General features: G+C 41.5%; 1 protein-coding gene across 3 annotated transcripts in view; it reads right to left on the bottom strand.

The window, feature by feature from the left end:
* The window catches only part of MEIS1 (Meis homeobox 1), a 207,322-nt gene that overhangs the window by 15,435 nt on the left and 165,331 nt on the right, over positions 1-26,556 (bottom strand). For all 3 annotated transcript variants that reach the window (XM_032683048.1, XM_032683049.1, XM_032683047.1), the window contains exon 9: positions 8,029-8,105. In XM_032683048.1, the coding sequence (XP_032538939.1) occupies positions 8,029-8,105 (77 nt within the window). The remainder of the gene's footprint in view (positions 1-8,028; positions 8,106-26,556) is intronic.

Genomic DNA, 26,556 nt, shown 5'->3' with positions numbered 1-26,556 from the left:
CATATATTGAGGGCATATATAGTTTCAATTTTATTTTGTTATATATAAATCTCAGGTATCTCACACTAAAAAGAAACCAAGCCCTGAGAACTCTATTTACAGAGACAGTGCCAAGCCCTCCCCTTGCTCGCAATGCAGCGTTTCCACATTACAATAGTGTCCTGGATGGGCAATTTTTAAAGCCAAACCCTTCTTTTGAGATGGTGCACAGCTGAACCTCAGTATTTGTAAATAAAAACTAGCAAACAAAGAATTCTGATCCCTCCCCTGATCCTGCCTGGCAAAGCTAGGGCAGGAGAGGAGAAAAGAGCAAGTGCCAAACATTTGCATGGTTCTGTTTCATCTTATTTCCCTGACACATGACATCTCATTTGTTACAGAACGTTAACGCATCAACTAAAAAAAAAGTGTTTCAGGTACGAAAGCACCCCAGAAGAGGGAAAAGAGGAGGTTTTTTGGCTGTATATTAAATTCTCAAGCACCAAACACCTTTTGTTAGTCAATACTATTGGCAGGTAAATCCTGTTTCCACTGTATGATGCTCTGCAGTGGGAACCAACCTTTCTCCTTCTCAAAAAAGCATCTATGTGAATAAAATAACCAGTTTTGTTTTTTTCTCTCAATGCTTAGGGTGCCAATAATTATTCTGTTAGCTCATGCAAAATGATTCAACATTTGCTTTTGAAATAAATGGTGTTTCCTTTGCTGGTTTCCCCACCCTGAATCCAGGAGCTGTCAGAAACATCTCTCCTTGGCACTCCTGAATGGGGTGACCCCTGTTTTGGGGCAGTTTGCAGTGTGTGGAGGCTGACAAGGCTGGGCTGAGCAAGGAATCCAGGGTCTATTAGCTCTTCATCCTCTGCTCCACCTGAAGACTTGGAGGCCAAGGGGAGCATTTTTCCAAGAAAACTCTATACTCACCTCTGAGCACTTGATCCCTTTGGAAAAGCACTCGTATGTCATGCCAAAACTGTACCACTTACTCCTTATATCCACATGCCAAAACCAAACCCAGCATGTGTAAACTGCCATGCTGTATTTTTAAATGCCTTTACTGAACTACAAAAAAAAAAATACCAGCCTAAAATCCGGTGATCCAATGGTACCTGATGGCTCTACATTCACAGCTCTTCTCCCTGTAAGCTATTTGCTCAGCTTTTCTAATAATACCTTGACTGCCTGGCAGCTCTCCAGGGCTGTCTAAGGCAATATGCAAGCTAAACATTTTTTCATCTGATTTCAATATTTTCTTATGAGTAACTATACAGGATTTTACCTAGTGAGTATTCCTGATTGCTGTAATTTAAGAACAGAGAAATAGACTGCAGATGTAATATTATTATTACAATTGGCATTCAAGGTGAAAGGCATAACAATTAGCTAAGACTTAGTGAAAACATAAATGTAAAAATCTGCTTGAAAAATCCAGCACATGGTACATTTAGAACCACTAATTTACTGCACACATTCTGAACTGCTCAAATGATACAACAATTCACCCAGCAAGATACTTTTTAAAATAGTGCTCTTGGTGTTTTGAGTGGGGTTTTTTGGAGGGGGATGATTCTCATGTTGAAAACACCTACTGTCCTATTTTACTCTGGAACATCAAACAATATGTGTTTGTTAAACCCGAAATATATTCTTTCTTATTCCTATTTTTTCTTGCTTTCACATGTATTCTCATTAACAAAACAGTGTTTAAATAACATCTGTATACATATTCTTGAATCACATAGAGAAGAAAAGTAAATTGTCTCTACAATCTGATGGTTAAGTTCGTATTTCTGAAGTTGAGAGGATAATTTGTGAATGTTTTAACATTTACAAGTAAATAAGTACTTGTATTTACTATATCTGATTACTCAGAAAAGTATTTGTTATGTTCTTACACAGATTCAAATTGCATCTTGACCTTTTCTCATTTAATCTGTTTACTGCAACAAAAGCAGTAATAGATACATCTGAAAACAAGGAGATATTTTACTCGCCAAGGACTAAAGATCCCTGTGTGTGATGTGCTCTGCAAAGTGGCAAACTGAGTATTTCCCTGTTTATTGTAGTCTGCAATTTGGTAGGCAGCAGGGGTGAAAATCCAACCCTGCATATAGGACCAGCACCTGCCTTTGCTATGCTCCTTCCCTGCTGGCCTCCTCCCCCACTTACACCCTAAAAATAGTGCTTAAGTGGGACTAAAGTGGTGCACTGGTCATGTGCTGGCCTTTTGCTCGGGGTGAATATCACCCTCAGCAAAGGAATTGAGGGAAGATGATGTTTATGCTACATGCCCAGCCTCATGAAGGAGCCTTTCCATCCCCTCCAAGGGGCTGACATGGGGCTTAACACATGGGAAACACCAGACAACATTATCACTTGGATTTGGGGGTGTTTGGGGTGTGCTTTAGATGCACCAAAGCCCTGGTATGTTATGAAATAAAAGCTACAGCGAGAAAAGAGGGGCTTGGGACTGTTTCCCAAAAGCTGGAAAGTCATGCAGCTGTTCCTCCTTCCTCTGCACCTCTGTGGAGGAGTGGGAGGGGCTTTCTGCCTCTGCCCCATCTGCATCTGGTCCCATCTGCACCTCTCCATCTGCATCTCCCGTCTGCCCCACCAGCACCTTCCCCCATGCCCTCCATCTGCATCTCCCAATCTGCATCCCCCCATCTGCTCCATCCGTAACCCCACCATCTGCAAGCCAGGACGAGCAGATGGACAGGACACCCTTCCCAGTAGTGCTCCCTGCCCATTTCTGGGTTCTGGGGAGCACTTCCTGGGAGAAGTGCAAAATCCTCCTGCCCCCACCACGCCACCCTGCCTTCCCGTGCCACGGCAAAGCACTTCCCTTCCTGCACCATGCAACTATTGCAGTAAAGCTCTACCACTGTCCTCACCACGAGCAAAGAAATGGAGGCAGAAAGAAATTTCCTGCTGGAAGAGAGTTGTGAGGGGGCTAAAAGAATAATAAAGTGTTTCTGCGTGTCTGTGCCCTGACTGTGCTATATACAGTAGGGTGGTCAGGTCTTCCTATCCCAAGCCCATCTCTGATTTTTCAGACTCATCTTTAGGCTAGTCTTGGAGCCCTTTTAAAATTTCTTCCTTACAAAGGTTCAGTAAAACTAACTTCATCTGTCCCCAAGAATGACATTAGCAAAGCTTACATTATCTGATAATTTTTTCCAGTGTGTTTGGTTGTGGTTTGTTTTGGGTTTTTTGCAAGCCTAGGAAATTATACATAAAATTGACATTTAAAGAAGCCATGGACATAAAATCAAGAACTCAAAAGTTAGGAAGCCATATTATTAAAGCTGTTTGCACCCTAGTCTTTAATGTATTTCTATGCAAACAGTTCAGTTACGAGCTCGTGCTACCAGTTTTGATAGGGCTCAATGCCTCAATCACCCCAATGATGATCATGTCTGTTATAAGAACAGGCCAGGGCATTATAACATAAAAAAAATTGATTTCTACAGGAAATAAACTTTGACAAAGTTAAACGAATAAGGCAGCAAAAAAAGCAAAACAGTCCTGGTTAATGCAGCCAAATGTTGCACTGGAGAAGAGGATTCAGTTCTGCTGCTTCCTGGGACTGCTCAAAAGGTACTGAGAAAATCATTGAACCCAAATGTTTCACCAGTAGTTGCTGACTTCTCATATCTCTCCTCCATACCCAACACTGCAGGTTGACAATATAAGATGCCAAAGCACTGAAAACTAGGGAGTTTCCATGAAACATGAAGTTTCAATGATCATAGGACCTTAAACTGAATAACTTGCTATCATTTTGAGTCACCTCACAGTCCCAGATCCACCCAAAACCTGTGACCGTGCTGGACCTGGAGCTCCTCGAGTCTCACTTCTTCTCCTGTGAACTGGGACAATGCTATTATTTCTCTTTGTAGGGGAACTGTAAAAATACCATGCAGACCCACCACCTTGTATGCATATGCAAGCACGTGGAGGTCAGGGAAGGACTTGGGTATTACAGCAGTAAGTGCCATAGGAAAGCCCAGCAGTAATTATTAATTCCATCTTCAAGCTCAGTTTGAATACAGCTCAACAAATGAAGCACAGAAGAATGAGGGCAAGATAAAATATTGACTAGCTGCTCCATCATTGTCTGGGCTGTGCCCTAGATAGCACAAGGGTATTTTGAAAAATGCAGAATGGAAACACCTAATAAAGGCTGGAGCTTTAAGGATTTGAATTTTCAAACTTAATTTTTTTTTAAGATCATTTTGATGCTGTTGTACATAACTCTAAATAGAGAGACAGTCACATATAGGCATGCACATATAGAGAGGTTATATAGGCACAAATATACAAACATTTATCTGTGTGTACCAAGTCTTTTCTAAAACATAAACAAGCATCTGACACCTAGTGCAGCCTCTGATGAGAATTGCTCTCTCTTCCTTGTAGGTTACTACCAGTAATTATTTACCATTAGTTCTTAATGGGAAGGGATTCAGGGGAGATGTAGTAAGCAAGAAAACCGTATAGATCGTTCAATATAGCCTGGCTGGCTCTCAGCTGAGGCAAGAAGTGATTGGCTCACACCTCGTGGATATTTCAATCACAGTTTTTATCACCCGGGAAAAGCACCTTATTAACCTGTACTTGGTCAGGTCTCTACCACGTCCATATAGGCTGTCAAGACCATACAAGTGCCCCTTCTAGTTCATGCTACCAGGTTTCAAACCCTAAACTGCTGTGGGGTTAAACAACCAACACAACAGAGACCTGAATGGCATAGATTTATTTTTATTTTGCAAGAGGGCAAAGGCTCCCTCTTCCCATAATATAAACATCCAACTGAGGGAAAAGGATTGTCCTAAAAGGTAATGCTGGTGATTCGCAAGTAAAGCTGTCATGTGGGGGGGGGGGGAAAAAGTCCTCCATGTGGGTTACTTCATTACTTTAAAAAAAATAAAACAACTCAAGGAAAAGGGTCATGGTAAAGGGACTGTGGTATTTTTAAAGACATGTGCCCTACTGTGGATACATTTTTTGGCACATCTCACATCATCACCCCATTCCTGTGACTCCTCCACCATCAGCAGGAGTTATGTGCATCAGCCTGGGGAGCCCCAACACCGGGCAGCCCATGTGTGAAAAGCACCATTTTTTTTCATTATGGCACAGAACTGTAGTATGCAACCAGCACATATTGTAAAGGCATTCAAGATATGACAAAAAAAAAATTGTTCAAATGCTTTCAATCTGCAGAAAACAAATGCTCTCTTCACTGATTGCTCTGTGGCAAACTTCTAATTCCAGCCAGAAAATCCAGCATTCCCAGTCTGGGCTAACGACCATGCTACCAGACATGAGTTTATGTTTTTCATGCACATTTCATGTATTCCCACACGCTGTGTTGCTGCCAATAATTTATGACTGATCTGCACCCAGCCTGCCCTTCAGCATTTTATTTAATCTCTGCAACAGTGATTTACAATGACTCATCATTAATACAAAAATGTACATGTGTGTTAACAAGTTTGGAAGAATCTAAGAAGGAAGGCAAAATTTTTTTTGCGAGTTGTGGCTGAATGACTTATGAGCCTGCTGAAGAAAGGCAAAACTAACCAGAAATGATATGTTAGTTTTTCCCTGCAGCAAATTATTTAGGCAAGAAGAGCTTCTTCTGCACATTGCCTTGGAAGAAAAGAGACTCAACAAAGGCCTGGAGAGGGTTGCCCCATACCCTCCAGGATTTGGGAGGGGGTGACTACCTCATTGGTCACGGGTATTTCTCATGTAACCTGTGCTTTCAGTAACAGCTTCACAGCCTCCTCGTTCCTTAGCATTCATTACAAAAAGCAGGGGCTGAATTGCCATATTTTGGCATCTTTGCCCCCACCTGTGATTTAAGAAACCCTGACTGCCTTTATAGTGCTGAATCCTTGTTCCGCTGGGGAGAGAAGGGGAATTGTGTCAATAATTTATGCAATTGTAACACTACAGCAGAATTACGGAACTAGCTCAAGCAGAGGAAGCCTGCCCTACATCCACAAGAATTCAGTTATAATGTATTTGACCTCCTTTTTTTCTTTTTAACTAGCACATAAGGAACTTATAAGAACACACCTGACACAAAGCCAAAGTAAAAACTCCTCATATTTGAGGTGAGATGAGTACTAAAAAACACCCTGGAAAGTCACTCGGCAGAAATTCAAACAGCTTTAGTTCAAGGCATCCCACGTTCATCATCTTGAAAAATTTCTTTGATGGACCATCCTAAACTGACACACTTGCACACACCGAATCCTACACTCCTGGACCCCGCAGAAGGAGCACACCCTTAACTCCACCCCATCGTTAAATAAGACCCTGACGAATATACACAACTTCTCAGTGGGCCAAAGTGCCCATCATTAAACTGAAGGACAACCATATAAATTAGGGTAATGCCCACATGAAGGTTGGAGGATGCAAAGCTGAAGCAGACACTAATTTTTTCTGGCCAAGCCAAAATGCTGTAGGTTACGCTACCTTATAACACATAAATTTTATGTTTAGTGCCTTTTATTTCTCCTTTTTTAAAGTATCTGGGAAGCATACTTCATATCCACTGAGTATTTGGTATTTTCCTTTATTCAGCATCTTAAAGGGCTTCAAAAAATTGATCTCCCAGGGCTGCTGTGGGGTCACAGAAATTGATAACCCTTACAAGCTATGCTTATGTGAGCCCGCCTGCGTCTCCCAGATAGTGCACTTTGTAAATTAATCCTCCAAAGGCAAATATATTGTAAGTAGCTTGTTATCTCCAAAGTACTAAATTGAAGAATACATGGGATTATATTGACAGAAATTACATTTTCTGTAATGGGGTTTAATATATCTGAAATCTCTCCCATAGGCTCCTACTCTCTCTAAGAGAGGCAGGTTTGTTAATGTAGGTGCAATGGACATCAAGACCAAATTTATTCACTAAAATGGATTAGGCCATGTAATCAGAGCTTCAGTAATATTAATCTCTGACACTTATTGAATGGAAAAAAAAAAACAACTTTTGTCTGCAAACTGGCATTCCTCCCTCCCTTTTCCCCAGCAGGCTTGCTGTTTGCCTTGGCCATTTTCTGGGTATTACTTCAAAGAGGATAAGGTTTCCCATCATAAACACTAATCTAAAAATATTAGGACAATTAATTAGATACACTTAGTTTTACAAGGTATTAGATTGCAATACACTTCAAATATGACACTTGTTCCAGGATAGTGGGAGGAACGTACATTTTGATGCAGTATCAAAGGGTGATAAATCAAACTTTTTTTAAAAAAGGTTTGCTGTTGTACGACACTTAAATCACAAGTAATTTTCACTGGTTGCCTTCACCACACCCTGGACACTTAGCAACCCAAAATTCACTGCAGAAACAGCACAAATCCTGATTTCCTTCAAACAAATCTCTACTATAACAGATCAGGGGCTCCATCAGCCCTTAGCTAGAACAAATAAATGAAATTGCTCCACATTGTACTTCAGCCGCAAAGAACCAGATTGTCCTCAAAGTTTACTCAAGCTTTCAAAAACCAGATCTTTAAAGCAAACCCATAAAGAGACACGAGGACGTCAGTCAAAAAAAACCCCTCCAACAACAACAATAAAAAAGCATGACAGCCCCCCCAAATAAAAAATACACTTGGCAGAAATGGGACCAACTGCCCCTTTTCTTTCACTCAACATCTGAACCTCTTCCAAGACCAATGTTCTGCAAACTTATGTGCCTTCCTATTGAAGAACACACATCCTCAGCCAGAAGGAGGACTGGCACCCAAATGGCAGTCTGAGATCTGAATTACTGAAAATTTGAAATCTGAAACACTGAAATCTGCCCAAGCGATGGGAAAATAAAATACAGTAGCAAACCTCCTAGTTCCTATACCTGAAAGCACTCACTTGGCTATATCCCTTTTGCATCAATAAACTGTTGGGGAGGGGAACAACAAGGGCAAGGTGTGTCCCCCAAAACCACAAAGCCAGAGGGTGCCAGGGGCCATACAGAAACACTAAGGAAAATTACTTACCAATTGTTCACTTGAAGTATAGTGAGCCCTGTGTCTTGTGCCAACTGCTTTTTCTGTTCTTCTGAAGGGTAAGGGTGCTATAAGACACCAAAATAAATATATACATTTAAAACAATGCGCTTTTTTTTGCCTACTTTTTATTTTAAATTTAAAAAAATGCAAAAAAATAAAACCAAAACAAAACAGAAGTGTGACATCTATTACTGAAAGGTGAAAATGCTGAGGTGTGTCACTCTTTTATAATTATTAATGGGCTAGTACATCACTTAATTAATGGCAGTAAAAGACAAGCCAATTATAAAGATTAGTGAAGTGGAGAAATAACTGCTTAGGATACTGACAGTACCTTGATACTTGAGAAGGATATTTGTTGCATTAGCTGCAAGTTTTTTGTACTTGTCTCAAATGACTGATTAGAGTCAAATCATCTTTTTTTGTTGGTTTTTTTTCTGTATTTCACAGAGCAATAAAGAATGTGATAAAGCACTTCTCTGTAAAACTAAAATACACTGATGTTTTCTGAGATAGTGAAGGCAAAATTTGCCAGTGCCCCCAAATAATTTGCAAATAAGATCAGCATCCTGAACATAAACAAACGCCTGGGTTTTGAACACAGGCCAACAGAAGGTCAACAATCAGCACATTTTTGCCTGACATTAGCATAGCTGTGCTGCACTAATCCTAAGAGACAGAAAATAAATACTGCTTTAATTGATGATAATGTTAAAATTCAATCATAAATTAAGTTTCTTGTGAGAACTTGATTTGCTTTCTCAGAAAATTCGCTTCTGCATGAATACAGATTGCTTAATAAATCAACAGCAAAAACCACAGCCAAGTTTGAAATGTAGAAATATCATTTCTGTCCTTTCCCTCTATGTAAAAATATCACTGTCCCAAAAGGAAGTGGTTATATATTGCAAATGTAACAATTTCAAGGAAAAGTCCTGTTTTGAGCATCTGGTTCAGCTCCTAACCTGGATGCCCACACATTGGATTCAGACGTGTTTTGCTGCAAGGTGCTTAACAGCATTTCAATAAAGATAATTTGATGTAACTGCTTAGACCTATCCCAACACCATTTAGCAACTGATTGTCACGAAGTATTTGCTGTTACACAATCATCCCCTTTTTTTCCCCAAAAAACATTCCCGTATTCTGTGGATGTATTCTTCAGTGTAATATTACATGAGATGTAAACTGAAACCTTGTAAAGCATAAGAATTTAAAACCTCATAAAATTTCACAATCTTATTGGTATCGTAACTATTTAGCAGATTTTATATATTCTTGTAAACAGCACAGTCTGACATCTCATGGTAATGTTACATGCCTATATCACCTCATGTTACCAAACAGGAATTTTTGTTTTAACTCCAGCAACTTCTCCTAACTCAATATGCCCATTTCAAAGGCCACCACTGTGGCCATCAGCTCCATAAGAGAAGTTTTAATTTTTTGTCACCCAAAAACATTGGGGAATTTTCAATTCTTTTTAAAATACTGTTTTCTTGACAGGAAGCCCACAAGTAACCTGCACACCTGTAAACCACCCCCTTTATTTTCCACGTGTACATGAAAAACCTCCAGAATTACAAAGTGGAAAATAGAGGGAAGGGGATTTTACTTCTTTTTCATGGGTAATTTGTATTTTACACATGCAAAAACATGGCATGCATTTTATTGTTTGCTTCCTAAACACATTCACCCACAACAAACAGTCAAACTTGACTTATGCCCATCTATCTGAATATTTTACTGAACATTTTGCTTCCCTTCAAAAGGAAAAAAAAAACAAAAACAAACTCTACGGAGATGATTTGTAACATTTTCATCTTCACAGCTTACTTCCTATTTCATTACTTTGCTATCACGTGAGGATAGAATTATTCTTTTTTTTTCTTACTTTGCTTTGCCACCTTACATGTGATCTAATTTTAAGTAATTGAACAAACTGTGTCTAATTTCATGCAGCAAGCAATAATTACTAGACAGCCTCTAGCTATTGGAATTGAGAAGTCTGTCTCCATTAAGCAATTTTCAATTGTTCTGGACTTTTTTCCAAATAGACAAGACTGGATAAAATTAGCCATCAGAATAATACAGTCACTGTAAAAATAATTGCCTTAAAAGTCCCAACCCCCCAAATTCCTCAAATTGCGGTATGTTTAAGGTCATCTGATTTTTTTTTTTCTTCATATCCTAGTACAGCATAAACTTTTAATTTCATGATAAATCTGTAATTGCCATAATCACATGACAGCCTGGGATTTCACATAGCTAATCCCTCTTAGCTGAAGGCTCACAATGCAGCAGGCTTTTTAACTATCACTCGGTGTGGTTTAAAGTAATCTTAAACGCTAGGCATCCTTATTATATAAGCTTTCTGTGGATCGTACGAGTTGTTCCTTTGTAGGCTAAAAATAAAATAAATAAAATAATAAAAATGACTTGACAAAGAATCAGCGTGCCACAGGCTAGGTTGCTATAAAAACATTCAAAGCCTTGTTGCATTCCCACCCACAGGGCTCAGAAGGCCTGTGCTACAGGCAAAGGCAGACATCACATTGCAACAGAGAGAAAGGGGGAAACCCTGAGAACTGCCATTTTATGAAGAAATAGGAAATTCATCGAAACTGTTGCTGTTGGCCCTTATTCTGCCTGTGCAAGAGCGACAAGTGCCTTCCGAAAGCTTTCTAATGGTTGCTTAAAGGGATAAAGACACATCCACATAGATATGGGTATACATATTTGTGTGTATATAGGCATATTATATTTGCATGAGTATGTATAAATTACGTATACAAATATATCTATCTATCTATATATATATTAGTCAAATGGTTTTGTTTAAGATAGTCCTGTGAGGAGCAAAAAGTTGGATTTGATCCTTATGGGTCCCTTCCAACTCGAGATATTTCATGATTCTATGAAATATATAAATATATATATGGAAGCATGTCTAAAAACACCACACTGACTCCAGTTGCCAAGTCCACCTATCGCTCTGGATCACTTTGGGATATCAAAGCAAACTGTTCAATAAACAGTGACTTGAGACCTTTACTTTGTTGTGTACATTAGCTCCTACCATTATCTCTTAAAAGCTTAATTATTTGCAAACAATTGATCAAGATGGGAATTGGAGAAAAGAGACGCCGGACCACCGGGAGAGCTGCAATGCATTAGGAGAGCAAATAGAATTACCTTTAGGTCTTATAATCAGAATTAACGATTGGGACCTTATGCAGGGCAGTACGAGAAGCTGTAACACTCATGTTGGAGTGTTTTCCATTTGATCTGCATTAACACCTCAAGTGAAAGCCATAAAACAGTGATTACAGATGGGAAGGCTGACCCTCCTTCCCAGAACCAGCCCAGCTTGTGTATACTGGAAGACTGCAGACGGGCTTTCTTGCCAAGGCCAGAGGAAAAGGGCAAATCCAAGGGGAAAAACAAGCAGGAAGTCATCAGGTTGAAAAAGAAAAATTAAAAAAAAAAAAAAAAGACATAAGGCTGACAACAGATAAGGGCTCTGAATTTGGCTCTGATATTTTCTGATCAAGCCTGCTGCTGCTACAGCATTACAGAGTAGCATCCACCGAACGATACGAGACCTTGTGCTTTTCCTCTTCCATAAATCTAGCGCTGAAATGCGGATTGTTTGGCACCATTAATGTGTTTTTGAGGCTCTGTGGTATTACTTTTAATAATGACTTAGTACAGAAAGTGATTGCTTAATAACACCATCAAAGTCTGCATGCAAATGAAAATTATCCCTGGGGGATTTGCCCAGGGTAATATGAACAGTTAAGGAACATTTGAAAAGGTAAAAATAACTATGCAAAATATGAGTCAGAGCAGTCGTTTTAGCAGTAACAAAGAAATCAAAGTGACAGAGGGAAAAATGTAAGTTTCCATCATATTTTCTCGTCACTGTTTTATGAATGGTATTTAGCAAGCAATAGTCTTAATAAAAGCTCCTTTTCGAATGTTGCTGAGAGCATTTTTAGCAAAAAAAACCCAATAAGACTTTTTTTTTTTTAATCACCTTTGACTACAGACGGTGGGTAAAGTCTCCAGTAGATACGGATGGAAAGCAGCCAAGTTTGTCTCTTAATGCTACACCTTGTCCAAATGTACTCCTTTCCTCAAATTTTCCACCCCAGGTGGCAAATGCTGGATGCCAGGACAGTGACAGACTTTATCTTATCTGTAACCTGGTATCAGAAACATTCCCTCCCTCCCTCTCTGCCGTAGCAGTGCATCCAAATCGTGGCAGAAAAATAGGAAAATAATCCTGCCCAGAGTTCACCGCTGAGATAACGGAAGGCAAAACCACCCCTTCTCACTCCCCCCAGGTTACTAATTCCTCATGGCACCAAACCGGCTCAACACCAAGGCTGACAGCCAGCCCTACTCCAGCACCGAGGCAGGAGCAGTCCCCAAGTAAAAGGTTTCATGCTGCGTTAGAAGGAGGCTGTGGCAACCGTCCAGCGTCACCCTTATCGTGGCAGCGCCGTCGCTTGGCTGACCGCACCGGCAGAGCCACCTCGGAAGTCCTTTTATCCCCTTCCTCCAGCCCTCTGCCTCCTCCAGAGTTCAGTGTAATGCACCAAGGTGAGATGACCTTGAGCTAAACTCTGGTAGGTGATGGAGAGAAAATGCCCCCCTAAAATGTATGCCCTCAGGAGCATTTATTAACTGTTTTCTTACGTCAAAATAGAAAATAAAAAAAACCCCAACCAACCAAACAAAAAAAACCACTATAATTTTCTAGTTTCCGAAGAAAAATCCAGCCTAACTCGATATCCAGAATAAAGCCCAAGGTTCAGCCCTCCAGTGACAAACTGCACATTGATTTTGTGCTGAACTCTAAATTCTTGCTTTACTCAAACTTGTCGAGGGTCAGCTAAGGTGGTAGTGCAGCTGTTTGGGTCTCTCCCCTTCCCCTATCTTCTCCTGGTCTGCATTTGAACTGTTTACATTAGTGATCAAGTTGATCTACGAGAAATTACAATTTTTTTAAATATCCATAATGCTTTCCTATTGTCTCTCAGCTTTATGAATTAGTTTTACTGTTGCAGTGAATGCTTTTTTTGTCTCCTGACTGCACATTATCAAAGGGACACTTTGTGCCTGCCATTTGCATTACAAAAGCAGTGCATGGTGTAGTCTAAGAACAGAGCTTGAATTTATAGCAGTTGAGTCCTAGATCCTCACACATTCTGGCCTCCTAAAGAATAACGGAGGTTCCTGCACTTGCAAAGTAGCCAAAAAATGGTTGGATCGCTATCCATAAAGTCATAAGACTGCAACCTCCTTTCTTCAACGGCCACCAGCGTGTTGAGAGGGAGTGATAAAGAGAACGCGTGGAGTCCCCTTGCCTATTTTGCAAGCTGCCTGAATCGGTTTATAGACTATCCCTGTGACCTGCTTTATATTCAGGCAAGGCTGTAAAAATTTGCCAAGTTGAGGTGACCTGCTAGGGAGGGGGGAGAAGAAAAAAAAATTCAACTCGGAAGCTGCAAACTCGATCCTGTTTATCCCAAGGGACTGGCTTGCACATTGGAGGAAATACTAAACACTGAGAAGGAAGTTGTTTTATTAGAAATGCATCTCTGGGGCTGGGGGGGGTGTGTGGAGAAAAAGCCTGTGCAAAGTTTGCACAGTCTTTTCCTTGGCTGAGAGCAGTGAGTCAGCCTGATAATGCTGTTGAAGTGTGAGCTGGCTTTGGCATTTCAAACTCCTCGTTGCTTTTTCAGCGCAGCAAGAAAACACAGTCCATATGACACGGTCATGCTGCAGACAAAGCCAGCCTTTTCCTCTTTCAAAAGAAAATATTTCCTCAACTTATTGTAATAGTTTAATATCCCCACGGTAAGGTTTTTTTTCATAACATTACTGTTAATAAATCCTGGTGCTGCCAGAGTTATTGAACTGCAAACTGTGAAGGCAAAATCAACAGATGAGCTCGGTCTTTTAAAGTCAAAAATGCATCAAAATATGCAATCTGACTGGATGTGCTGCACTGCTATGACTCGCCTTTATCACCGTAGTGAGGCCACACTCCACCTCTTGACTTCTGCATCAGCCCCTTCCTATGACATGGCGCTCGGAGACACTGCCTTACAAAAGGGTTTGCAGGCTGCTTTGGCAACCCTGCCAAAAAATGAGAGGTGAAGAAAAGAGGCAGAATCTGACTCTTCTAAGGCAAACACAGAGTGTAAAAGACAGAGCCAATACCCCAGAAGTTTTAACATTTGAACGTGTGTTCACAGCACAACCTGATTAAACAGGGGCTGGGGTGGTTTTGCAGGCAGGGGGGTGGAGGAGAGGTTTTCTTTGTGGGAGTTTACAAGGAGGGAGAAGAGGTACTGGCAACAGCAACTCTTTTTAATGAAGGAGTTATGCTGGGGGAAAAAAAAAAGCTTCTCTTTTTTCCCATTTGCCCTTTTGTAAATAATTTTCTTGCAAGAGTTGTCTGTGAACAAGTTTTGGCACTCGCTAACATAAATATCCTTTCCAAGGCTGATGGAGAGACATGGTATGGCTTGGGATGCGCTGCCAATACTTCTCTGGTGGCCCCATCAAATTACTCATAATGTGAGCACTCATTAAGGAAAAAAAGTTCAGATCATCCCTTGCACAGGATATTACAGAAGTCAGAAAATGGAAAAACCTTTTAACTCATCTAATCCATCTCCTGGCTGCTACAATATTATTCCTTCCATACCATATATTATTACCCACTGCCTTTTCCAGTTGAGCTTTAGCTAGTCCAAGCAATGGTGCTTCTGCTGTTTCCTTTTGGAGACACTCTGACAGACCTCAGTGTTTGGAGCTTACTCTGGCTCCCACTGGTTTTCAGTTCAAGCTGAGTCTATGCAGACACTCCCACGCCATACCTGGGTAATTGAGTGAAGCTTTTCCCATGTTAAACATTCCTTTAATGCCTGTATGTATGTGCACACAGGAACACAGAGCTTGTACATACACATTAACTTATCTTAATACACTTAAGAAGGGATTTTTTGCTCCAGGATCAAGACTATTTGTGCTAATGTGACATGGGTAACGCGCTTTCCCATCCTCTGCCCTGGTAATTATTATTATTCATTATTGTTTTTCTATCACAGACTAAAACTGACCAAGGACAAGATAGCGAAAAGAAAAATTTCATCCAAAAGATCAACACAACTCTCTTCAGTGCAGCACACAGCCAAAAGCTGTGAAATGCTACATACATCCAAGTGACACCAAAGGAACTGAGGAAATGCATCATCTGACTTCCAACCGCCTTAGAGCTTAAATTCACATCCTTGAAACCCAGCTTTTCAGTTAAGCCAACATCTTTATCAGGCAGCTGCGGAAAGGCAGGAAGGCAAACCCCAGCCTTCCCTAGGTGAGCAGCTTTTGGGAAGGAAGAAAAAATATCACCAGCACGCCAAAGGAAATCCCGACTACCTGATAACTCCGTAAAAGCACTGCTGTTGTTTTTAGAGCCAGCCTAAGACAGATTAGCTCAGGTAAATATCTCCTAACCAGAAGCCTTTTCTCAGCAATAAGTCACTGTCCTTATCTACCTCAAATGACTTTCTAAACAGGTGGGCTCGGAAATAACTCTACAATCTCTGGAAAAGCCAGCACCAGCAGTTGTAATCCCATAGAGTTAAGCCTAAAGCCTTTATTTGTGCTTTTTGCTCTCTTTCCCAGGCTGCCTTCGGTACATCAGGAGGTCCCTCTGTAAGTGAGGGATAAAAACGCTCCCCTACGCCTCCATCCCCTACCTTACACACTTGTGTGATCAGGTTGATGGAGGGTTACTGTATTCAGCCAGGTCCCTAATATGAACCACAGTGTTTTGGATGGAGCAGGAGCTTTAGGCAGATTTCCCAAGGTGGTAGCACCCTTAGGAGCGGCCACCAAGCAACTTGGGAAGCCTTCTGCCAGGAGCTCAGCCACCTTTTTTCATGGAGGACCAAGCAGTCACGCAAAGAGAGTTCAAGGCAACCAACACACTGAGGTGCCCATCTCCAGCACCAAGATGAGGGGAGTTACATTCTATTCTGTGTTTTCTATTTGGAAAAAAAAAAAAGAAAACAAGAAAACTACCACTGAGGAAGGAAATGAAAAGATAAAGCTGCTATTTTGCAATGCTGCTTTGTTGGCATGGAAAGTCCTTGAACAGATGCCCCATCCACCATTAAATATTCACAACATATCCTTGTAAAAGAATAAAGCCCACTCAACTTATAAGCAAAACCACGTGTTCCTCATAAAGAAAAAAAAAAGGAAGAAAAAAAAAAGATGCGTTTAAAGATCTGGGAAGGAAAGAAAAAGGAAATGAGGAGGGAAAAGAAAAAAGAAAAAAAAAAAGCCAGGAAAACACCGCTGTTCTCCGAAGAAGCAGAGACTCTTGGAAGTAGCACACATTCTCCGGCGTTAATTTTCCCACTTAAATTACAGTGATGCTGTAGCCTCATCTCATTAGAGATCATTGTCCCCAGTAGACAGTTGTGTTTATGGGGGATTCTTGCTGTTCCACACCTGCTGCTCAGGTTGCTACGTGATAAAGCCTGCATACAAACAGCAGTCTTGAGGTTGCTGGACTGCAACTGATGAGCCCAGGCTAATTCAGGGGTGATTATGTAGTTTACTGGACCACTAAACCTCTTTAAGCTTGTAATTACTGCCTATTTGAGTAAAGAACATTCAAAAGCAATTCACTGCATCATGCCTGCCACAGCTGGAAGCAGGCTGCCAGCAGTCTGCGGGGACATTAAAATCTACAGGGACTGGGATTCGAGCACAGCTCGTAGGCACCGACGGCGGCGCAGCCAAGTGCGTTCACATTCCAGCTCACCTTTTCTGACCAGGCGTGCTATTAAAGGTGCAGTGAAAACTATAGAAAAGCCATAAAGATGACAAATAACGGGACGTAATTGAAAGAACTGCATTTTAATGACTCTCCCCCTCTTCCCTCTCCCCTTACATGGGCTAAAAAAAATTAAGCCTTTTTGTCGTGAGGAGGGAAAGGAAAGAAAAGGCCTTTTGCAAAAGGAGAAATGCACTGCATACATGTCTTTCTGTTTTGATGTTGGGGGTTTTCTTCATGTTTCAAAGATTTAGAAACAGTAAGTCCTTTTACCTATTTGGCAGAAATGATAACGCAGAGGCATCTTAATCCCTGAATCTTCATTAAATCCTCCTCACTGAGACTTCATGAAACCCTTTAAGGGTATCTCCAGCCCTGGAACACATGCAAACCCACTCTTGCCACTGCATCGCTTGCAAGCACTGGGAAATGCCCCCAATCACCACTCTGCAAAAGAACTCCACCCTGCCCAGCACCACAAGAGTCAGACACAGCTCCTTACTATCAAGACGAGGTTTGGGGTTTTTTTTAATAATAAATAAAGACCTCTCTGATTCTATTTTCTTTTTGAGTTCTGACTCACTCTAGCCCTCCTTTTCAAGTCTGCCCCTGCAGCTCTCCATGGGCAGGAAGCTATTAAAAAAGGCGCCTTAGTTTTTCGCATAATTAGAGGTTTTGGGAAGGGAGTCTGGGGGAAGAAGAGCAGATCAAATGGGACCTATGACACAGGCAGAAAGGTTGATAATAGGGATTTTTACAAGCGAGTAAACAAAGGTCCAGAGAGGATTGCTCCAGCAGAGCCAGAGAACAGCACTGGTGAAATGAAGGGATGTTGCCAATATCAGCACTTGAGTCCCACCACAGTGTTGGCATCACGGGGAGCTCCAACAAGGTGTCAGTGCCTGTCCATGGGGCTCCAGTTGGGGTCCTGAGAGCCCTCTCATCCTCCAGCCACTCCACAACACTATCTCCCTGCTATTAGACTGTTGAGGTCCACAGCAATGGCCTAACGAGCCGCCTGATTAACTAACTGCATGAAATGGGCTTTAAAGCCTCACAGGACATTTGGAGATGCAGAATTCATCAGTGTCATTTCCCTGCCCCGCTAATAACTGCCACAGCTGCCTGGGAGAATGGGGTGTGGGAAAAGGCAAAAATAAACAAGGAAAATAAAATAAACCATTGCTATCAATACAATTAGCCCTGGACTGAAGTAAATTTAAGAGATGGGGCCTCTTTCTCTCCTCATCTAATAAATTGCCTTGTTTTAAAAAACACGGACATGCCATCTGTAGTATTAATCTCACTATAAATCTAGAAAGGGAAAGGGGAAAAAAAAATCCACGCATGCACGAGCATGCCACTGTGAACAAACATCAGTTTTTAAAGGAGAATGTAAAAGCATTCAGGAAGTTTATTCTTAAAAAGCATGTAAATTCCCAGTCACAACAATCCTCCAACTAACCCCATCCAAGCTCCAAAGAGCCACAGGCTTGTGTGTTATCCAGCCATCACTCTTATTAATATTCATTAGGCAAGTCTACTTGCATTTTCATAAGCTGCAAAGGTGGCAAAAGAAACAATCAGAATTCTTTAACACACAGGCATTATCAATTCAACATCTGCCAAAGAAGAATGCATACAGATCTGAGGTTGAAATTCAAATGCAATTTACCTGGGCTAGAGCTGGGCTTCACTTTCCGGCACGAAGCCAGCTATTTCAGGCAGTCTCCTTTTATCCCTCCCACCTTTTACATCTCCTTAAGTTCACTCTCCATTATTTTTACCTTTAAAATGAGAGCTCCTCACAAATTCCCTCCTTCATTCCTTAGGTCTAATGAGTTCCCTTCTGCTAAAATAACCCAAGTTCAGCATGATCGCATATATGAATAACACAGCCAAGTTTTAACTCAGTAAACTTGACTAAGCAATTCTGCTTTCTGGCTAGAGAATTCATTTATCTACACCCGTTTAGTGTGTGAAATCCCTTTGACTGGCTTCAGGGTGTGGGCCCATACAGAAATCCACTTTCTGACCAGACTAGGCTTAAAATTTAACTCTTGAGAGATGAATTAAGAAGTCTCCAAAAGAAAATGAGTGCTCTAATTAATTATGTACCCTCCTTACCAAAGAAACCCATCTGATAATGCTAAACAATTTCAGAATAAACCAAACATATGTTCCCAGGATGATATTTATGTGTGCAAGGATGTGCAACAAAAAAGTGTGATTTAGATCTCCTAAGAGCTGGGGAAAAGCACATCACAATTCTCTGCCAAATCTCCAGATTCGACCATAAATTAACACGTATATGCCCACAAGTTGACTATGTATTCATTCCTGTCCTTATAAAAACATCATTAAAAAGGCTTGGACCAGGATGTGATTCTTGCCTCTTCTCCACCAATTTCACTTGGCTTTCAAAAGCCTCTAAAGACCTAACTCTATTTTCTCTCACATAGGGCTGGAGGAACCAAATGTTGCATTTCAGTGGGAATATTCATGGAGTGAAGCACTTCCCGGGGGCCTGGTCTTGGCTGCCACTGGGGGAATGAGCCCTGAAATGGGAAACCTGTCCTCACCTGGGTAACTTTAGATATGGAAATCAGCTGCAGCAAACATGGCCAAAGCCTGGGTTGCCTGAAGGATATATTCCAAAAACCCAAATAGAGTCAGCTACAAGCAGCCAGTAACCACTCCGTCCCCAGCCTGAGCATCCTCTTCATCCTCTGTTGCCTGGTCTCCTTCAAGATCTGAACACATCAAGCACCACACACAGGCAGTTGCCTCCACCATAAAAGAGACAAACCACATATTTGGAAGCAAAAGCATTGAGACGGCGTGTCACTTTCAGCACATTTATGATGTGACTCCCATTAACAATTTGCAAGAATAATAACAAGATTTAATCAATCAATCTTTTCAATACCAAGCTCAAAAATCCCCCTCTGCTTTCCCCTCCTTTCGGAACAAAACTCATTTCTTTTAGAAAGACCTAAATGAAAGCATTTAAAGACCAAAAAAATGTCATCACTAACAAGTTACAAAGTAAGAAAGAGCAACCAGGTACATTTGATCTTGTTCTATACACAAGCCTTTCTAAGATGACTGCTCCAATTAAAAAAAAAAAAAGTTGAATTTATCATTTTGATTATAAGAAATTATGAACTTGACTATTATATGCATATATTTTGTTTAATGGCTTCGTTTATTTTAATAACAAAGAGAAACTAGATCTTTACAGATGAAAGCTTTATTTCATGGCTTCAGTGCAACTGGGATTTTTAAAATCTGTGATGTTAACCAAAATGTGATAATGGATGTTCTCAAGGGCCCTATTTTGTAGCATTTTTACGCAGAGTCAAACTGTACGCGAGACATTACAAACATGATGTTTAGCCCTATTTTAAGAAAGTAGAACTGACTCTGGTGTCAGAGGCCCCTGTAATTGTTTTCTATCTGCTTCTCACACCTCTGAACAGTTACTTGTGCAGAGAAGTCTGGCTGTAGAAATGCTGTGACAAAGGCATTAGCTCACCAAAGATTTGTTATGAAATTATATTGAAAGGCACCATTTGTGGGATTTTGGCTGGGAGGGGACAGGAGTGATTGCAATGTAACTACTTTATCTACAGCAAGCTGCCTCAAAAGGTCTGTTGACATGCAGAAGAAGAGAGACACAAAAAACATGCTAAAAAAAAAAAAAGACGCCAATTCTGCTACCGTTTTTATGTCATTTAATTCCTAAGACAGAGATAATCAGAAACACCTCATCAAACTTGATCATGCTCTCAATCCTTCTGAAGAACTTCTTATCTATCCCACTTCCTTTTATTTTCACGTTAGTAGATTGAAAACAGTCTCTCCAGACAACGGCGGCACTCATGCGTGTGCAGCATTAAGGATGCTCCTCTTTGATACCTTTTATACACACACATAAATCTTCATCCACACAGAGGTGTGCGGACACCTATGGGGGTTGATGTAGTCTTGCAAATCATGCCCTCCACCCCCAAAAGCAGGGACCCAACCACTGTTTTTGTTGGGAAGGCAGCCCAAGATGGCAGCTCGTGATTAATGGCTGTATCATCCCTGGCTCGGTGGCAGCGAGGCCCCGGGTCTAATCTGCCAAACATTCCCTTCGTCTGTGGCCGATCAGCAGATGTAAGCACATAGGCCCTGTCAGCTTGACATATCATTCCTACGACAATGTCAACGAGTATTAATGTTCAATTATCTGTCCTAGAAATAACCCTCGCCTTTACGCATTGTGTAACTGGGCGCGTGGCACTGTGGTAAATCCAAACGACAAGGGCAGAGATGCCCGCGCTCACCCGCTCGCTGTGAGTTGGCTTCCCAACATCGGCATGACATTGCCTCGCGGTACCGCGCGGACGCCTTCCCCCTCCTTCCTCTCCCTGGTTGCGGTTTGTTGGGGTTTTTATGCTTTTTTTTTTTTATGGAAGGCATGTAGCAAAGACCCCAAAGACCTTCCTCCTTGTCTTCGCATGTTGTATGTTGGCCATCAGCACGCCGAGATATGTTTGGAAAAGGAGTCTTTTGATTTCACACCCATGCAGAACCACAAGGAGTTTGCTTGTTTGCTTTCATGGAGGGTCAGAAGCTGCCCATCACCTGGCAGCCTCTCTTTATGTCCCCTGCTTGGGTATACATATGTATCATTTACCATCAAGCACAAATGTCAATAGTGTCTTCTTCCAGGGCTGCATCAAGATCAATTCAACTGCAGGGCTGGAGCAATTTGGGCAAATAAAACATTACAGATTCCCTTTGTTAAAGCAGTTTAAAATAAGGCCCCCATAGGAGAGATGATCTGAAGAACAAACTCGAGTTCATTCCTGGTATCTTTTTTTTTTTTTTTTCACTACTGTTCAAATATTAAAATTATCGATCAGGCTAAATTCAAATAGGACTCCTAGAGCAAAAAACTTACCAAGTATTTTTTTTTCTTAAATCAGCATTACAGCCAAATTACCGCTTGTTCGAATAGTCTGTCACAGAGTTTGCATAATTTCTTTTTTTGTTGTTGTTACTATGGCACAGCTTCCTTGAACTAACATTCAAAGGTTATCGGCTCTAAGTTATGCTTGCTAAGTCTTCTTATACAACTCACAATCAGAGGGAGGGAGTGGGAGGAAGCAGTGTGATAACCAGTGCCAGCTTTGAGATAAAGTCCTCCACCTAATCTCTGTTTATTTAGACAACCATCTAACCGCAGCACCGGGTGTAAAAACAAACCAGGTGTATGGCTAAGGGAATTTCTCCTTTCTTATCATGACTGCATTATATTTTTGGGCAAAGGGAAGCAGAGCTTTTTTCTTTTTTTAAGGTAACTTTGAAAATTTAAATAAGCCCAAAGTCTGAGGGTTTCATGTTTGGATTCTCTTGGCTGGGTGGGCTTCTTTGCTTTGTTTTGTAGGGAGGGGAGGTGATGGTAACAAAGCACATTCCATTCCATGCTTTTGTATTTCTTAAGGTTTTGGAGAAAAAGGTTTTGCCATATCACACTTACGAAATTAAGATCCTGCTATGAATCATTTCCCACCAGAGGCAATTTGGGATATTTAGAATAAATATAAATATCATGGAGCAAACTGAGTAGTGTATTTCATCCTAAGGAGCTGACAGAGGGTTGGGTGCCCAGCACACCTCCGCAGCACCAGGGCTGAAGCTGCTTTTCCAGGGCTGAAGCTTCTTTTCCAAGCCAGGTGCCAAAATAGAAAAGCTCTTGCAGGTCAGGCCATGAGAAGCAGCATCGTAAGGTATCTGGCTGAAAGATAACTGAGCCTCCCTCCAGCTTCACCAACAATATTAAATAGTGGTAGGGACCTTGCATGTCAGCTGATGGTTCTATTTCTCCTGCCATATGAGCCCAAAGTTGCGTCCAACATATTCAAACTCAGTTTCCCCTCTTTTTCCCCCCTTTGATAATTCACCTCACCATTTACTCAATCATTTTAGGTAGGGGGAAGTGATGAATATTGCTGAGTGCCAGTTTTTTCGGTGCAAGATGAATAACCCCAAGGAGCAACTTACACCGAGTCCCAGGCTCCTGTCAGCCCTATAATTGATGATGTTTTCACTGTAAGGGGTGGGGACTGGGACACATTAAGGCTCAATAGGGGAAGTAAATGGAGTGAATTGACTCAGCAACTCTGCCTTTTACCACAGCTTCTAATAAGGATAAACTGATTACTGCCAAATGTACTTTAACATCACAGGGAAGGGGGGGGGTGAAATAAATCGATCTGCTCAAAGGAAATAAATGCCATACCAGAAGTTTTTTTAAAAGTGAACTTTTACATTCAGAAGAGTAGAAGCACATTTCAGCATTATGCTGCTGCTTCTTTCCAAGTTGCTATTTTCCACTAAACCAAAAATGAATTTGCAGCCTTAAAATGCGCCCTAAAGATGAACGCAGCAAAACGATCTCTATAAAGCCAACTTATCATTTTTGTAATCTCACTCTCAAATGACTCCGATAACAAAGAGGTGCATGGCAATGCTCACAGTGTATTTCAAATGCTGACTTTATGTCAGCATCTTTTTACAGCGATCCAGAGACCGGATGCTGCGCTTCTGCGCCAGGCGGTGGGGAAGGCAAGCAGGCGGCAGCCCAAGTTGCCAGGGGTGACTATGGAGCTGACAACCCCGGGATCCAGCAAAACCCGCCCTGACTGATGGCTTCTGGGTTCCTGCTGACCTTTGATCCTTTCTGGTTTGGTCGGGAACAAAAGAGCCTGTTCACCAGGGCCCCTCACACGAATATTTAACAAAAGCGGTCCTTGCCTATATGCTGATTAATATGTTTGCCTTACATACGGCAGGAGGAGGACCATGGCCATCCCCTGCCGCTGTGCAGGTAAGCACCAGCTTACCTAGCTTGTCTAGGTAATTCACCTAGAAATCAAGGAAATTCACCACAAGGCACACAAAGATGAATAAAACAGGTAAAGACAATTTTTGCCACCGCTGCAAGGAGTTGCCGAGGCTGGCGACGGCGCCAGGAGCGACATCCCTGCGGACCCAAAAACCTGTGGAGAGTTTCTGTCATGAGAGATTTGATGCTGCTCTGACACTGAGGGCCATCAGCAGCTCGAACATGCTGTTGCAAAGATGCTGTCGGCTACGGCAACCATGGAGGATGCTGTCCAACCCTCCGCAGCAACTTTCATCACCGCATATTGTCACCATAGCAATGAAGCTGAATGCGGGCAAATGACAAGGGTCTGTCATCACTCAGCCCTGGCCTGACAGCCCTCAGCACCAGTCGCTCTCATCCAGCCTCAATACACAAATAGGTCCTCAATGGGCCCAAAAGTAATAATCTGCCCCTCCATAATGTCATCGTTTCACCGGTGCTCCAGTAGCAGTGTGCAGCCCTTATACCCCATGGAGATGGCTCTGTTTCACTCCCCAGCGAGTTTTCGTGCTTTAGGGAAAAGGAAAAGTGAGAAAAAGTGGAGCCAGAAGGGAGCCAGTGGTAATCAAACATCAAATATCAGAGATAACCGAGGAAAAAAGAAAAAAAAAAAAAAAGGAAAAAAATCTGTTGCACAAATGGAAGTAAAAAGTGAAAATTAATGTTTGGAAGGAAAACTACAACACTTTCCATGTAATGGCTTCAGCAAGGAATAGCAGTGTTACTGTGAAAGTCTAAAGCTCCCTTCTAATATTAAACACGGTAGTTGTATATAAAATGCATCCGCTCCCTTCACAGAAACAGGTGTTTGGGGTGAAGTCAGGATAACTGGCAAGGTACGCCGGGCTGTCACCGACAGCAAGCATGGCCAACACGCCACTCTGCCTTCATGCCAACACCAAAATCAGGGTCCCAGCTATTTTCACGCTCTTCCTGCCAGAGATGCCACAAAGAGACAATTAACTTGGTCTACTTCCCTGCTGCCTGCGTGGAAGTACAGCAAGAAATGACAGAAATCAGAGATGGCAAGCACTATCTCATCTAGAGCTCGTCTGCCTGCTTGGATTAATCAGAACACCTCTATTTCAGGAGAATTTCTGCGTGGGGTCAGTTTTTACTCATCCTGCCCATGCGAACTCGCCCCCTTCCAATTGTGGCACGTGGGGAAGATGGTGAGAAGGATCTGCCTTGGTGGTTACCTTACTTAGCTCCTCTTGACCACGCACTTCAGATTTTACTTTGTGCTTAGTCACACAGAATAACCCAATTTAACAGCGACCCTATGTTATCAAGCCAGCCCTCTCACCATTTTGAAAGCTGCCTTTTAATGATATTTAATTTAGGCTCGCTTATATGCTACATTTGCCAGTGAACACATTGGCTGTGTGGCTCTTATTTAACACGATCACCCATACAACACGCTCGCCCATCCACAGCAGCCTTGGAAAGACAATTCGTTGCCTGAACATTTTTTAAACCTGATTTACCGTTCCAGAGAAACAACTCCGCAACTAATCTTCCAGGACAAATGTAATGCCGAAAAGCAACTAAACTGAAACATATAAATTCCATATATACTTAAAAATATTATTGTCTGTAATTTAATATAACAATATTTCTAGGCCTATAACCTTGCACGCAGAGGCAATTTCCCAAGCATTAATACTTAAATGGGTCATATGCACCACATCTGTCATTCTGTCCTGAAGTCTATGAGGCACAACCAAGACTCTGCAAGCCTATTGATTTTTCTAGCATTTGCTTTAATTTACTTAACCATTGAGAAATCCATCAGTACATAAAGGGCAACTGTCCATTACTGCCTCATTTGCAGACATTCTTTCCCCTCATTTTTTTTTGTTTTGGTAAATATTTCTCCTTAAATCGCTGTGTGTTTACAGTGTAAAAATGAATCCGGAAAGTGCTCACACCTGTTTCTGTTCAGTAACTGCTGCACTGAGGTATATGTAATGTGCTTAAAGATAGAATAAATATCTAGACATTATTACATCTGTGTGCAAAGGGTGGTAAATTAGATCCTAATTACATTAACAGGGATTCTGCCTCCCAGCTTAAATTTTACATGAGCACTCTGTAAAAATCCAAAAGCTCTGCTGTGGTTTCTTTACGAGCTGGTGATTACAGCTACTTCCTATGCGGTCACTAAATATTCTGTTTACAAATAAATGAAGAAGCCAACTTGCCAGGGTAATAATCCGTGTTTTTTATTTTTTTTTCCCCCAGCAAACCTTTACCACATAAGCATGGCAACAATCAGAAGCCCTGGCTTCATCTAATTACTCTATCACATAATTTCACAAATTGCCTTTTCACTGGGGAGCCAAGTGCAAAACACGCTCACAGTGGGATTTCAGGCAGCAGCTTTCATTTACTACTCATTTCTTGTTAAATTAAACACAAAAACACCAGTTGTGTGAAAGAAGTCAAAAAGAATGCTTGCAAATGAGCCAGACAAGTGTATCTTATATTTATACCATTTGCACAAAATAGCTCATTGGCAAGCTGGATTTTTAATGGCACCATTACCATCTTTAACCCTTTTAAAGCCTGGCATGGGGCTGGTAACTGGATCATCCCGACCAAACTCAAGGCAGTGAAATGGCACCAGACAGTGCATCAGCCTTATCCTTTTGTTAATAACTGGGGAGAGAGAAAACATGCCCTGACTTTGCCTCCATGAAACCCC

The sequence above is a fragment of the Chiroxiphia lanceolata genome, chromosome 3 (assembly GCF_009829145.1).
Source record: "Chiroxiphia lanceolata isolate bChiLan1 chromosome 3, bChiLan1.pri, whole genome shotgun sequence".
Lineage (NCBI taxonomy): Eukaryota > Metazoa > Chordata > Aves > Passeriformes > Pipridae > Chiroxiphia > Chiroxiphia lanceolata.
Note: the sequence above shows the minus strand (reverse complement) of the source record. Positions and strands in the feature narration are given on the sequence as shown.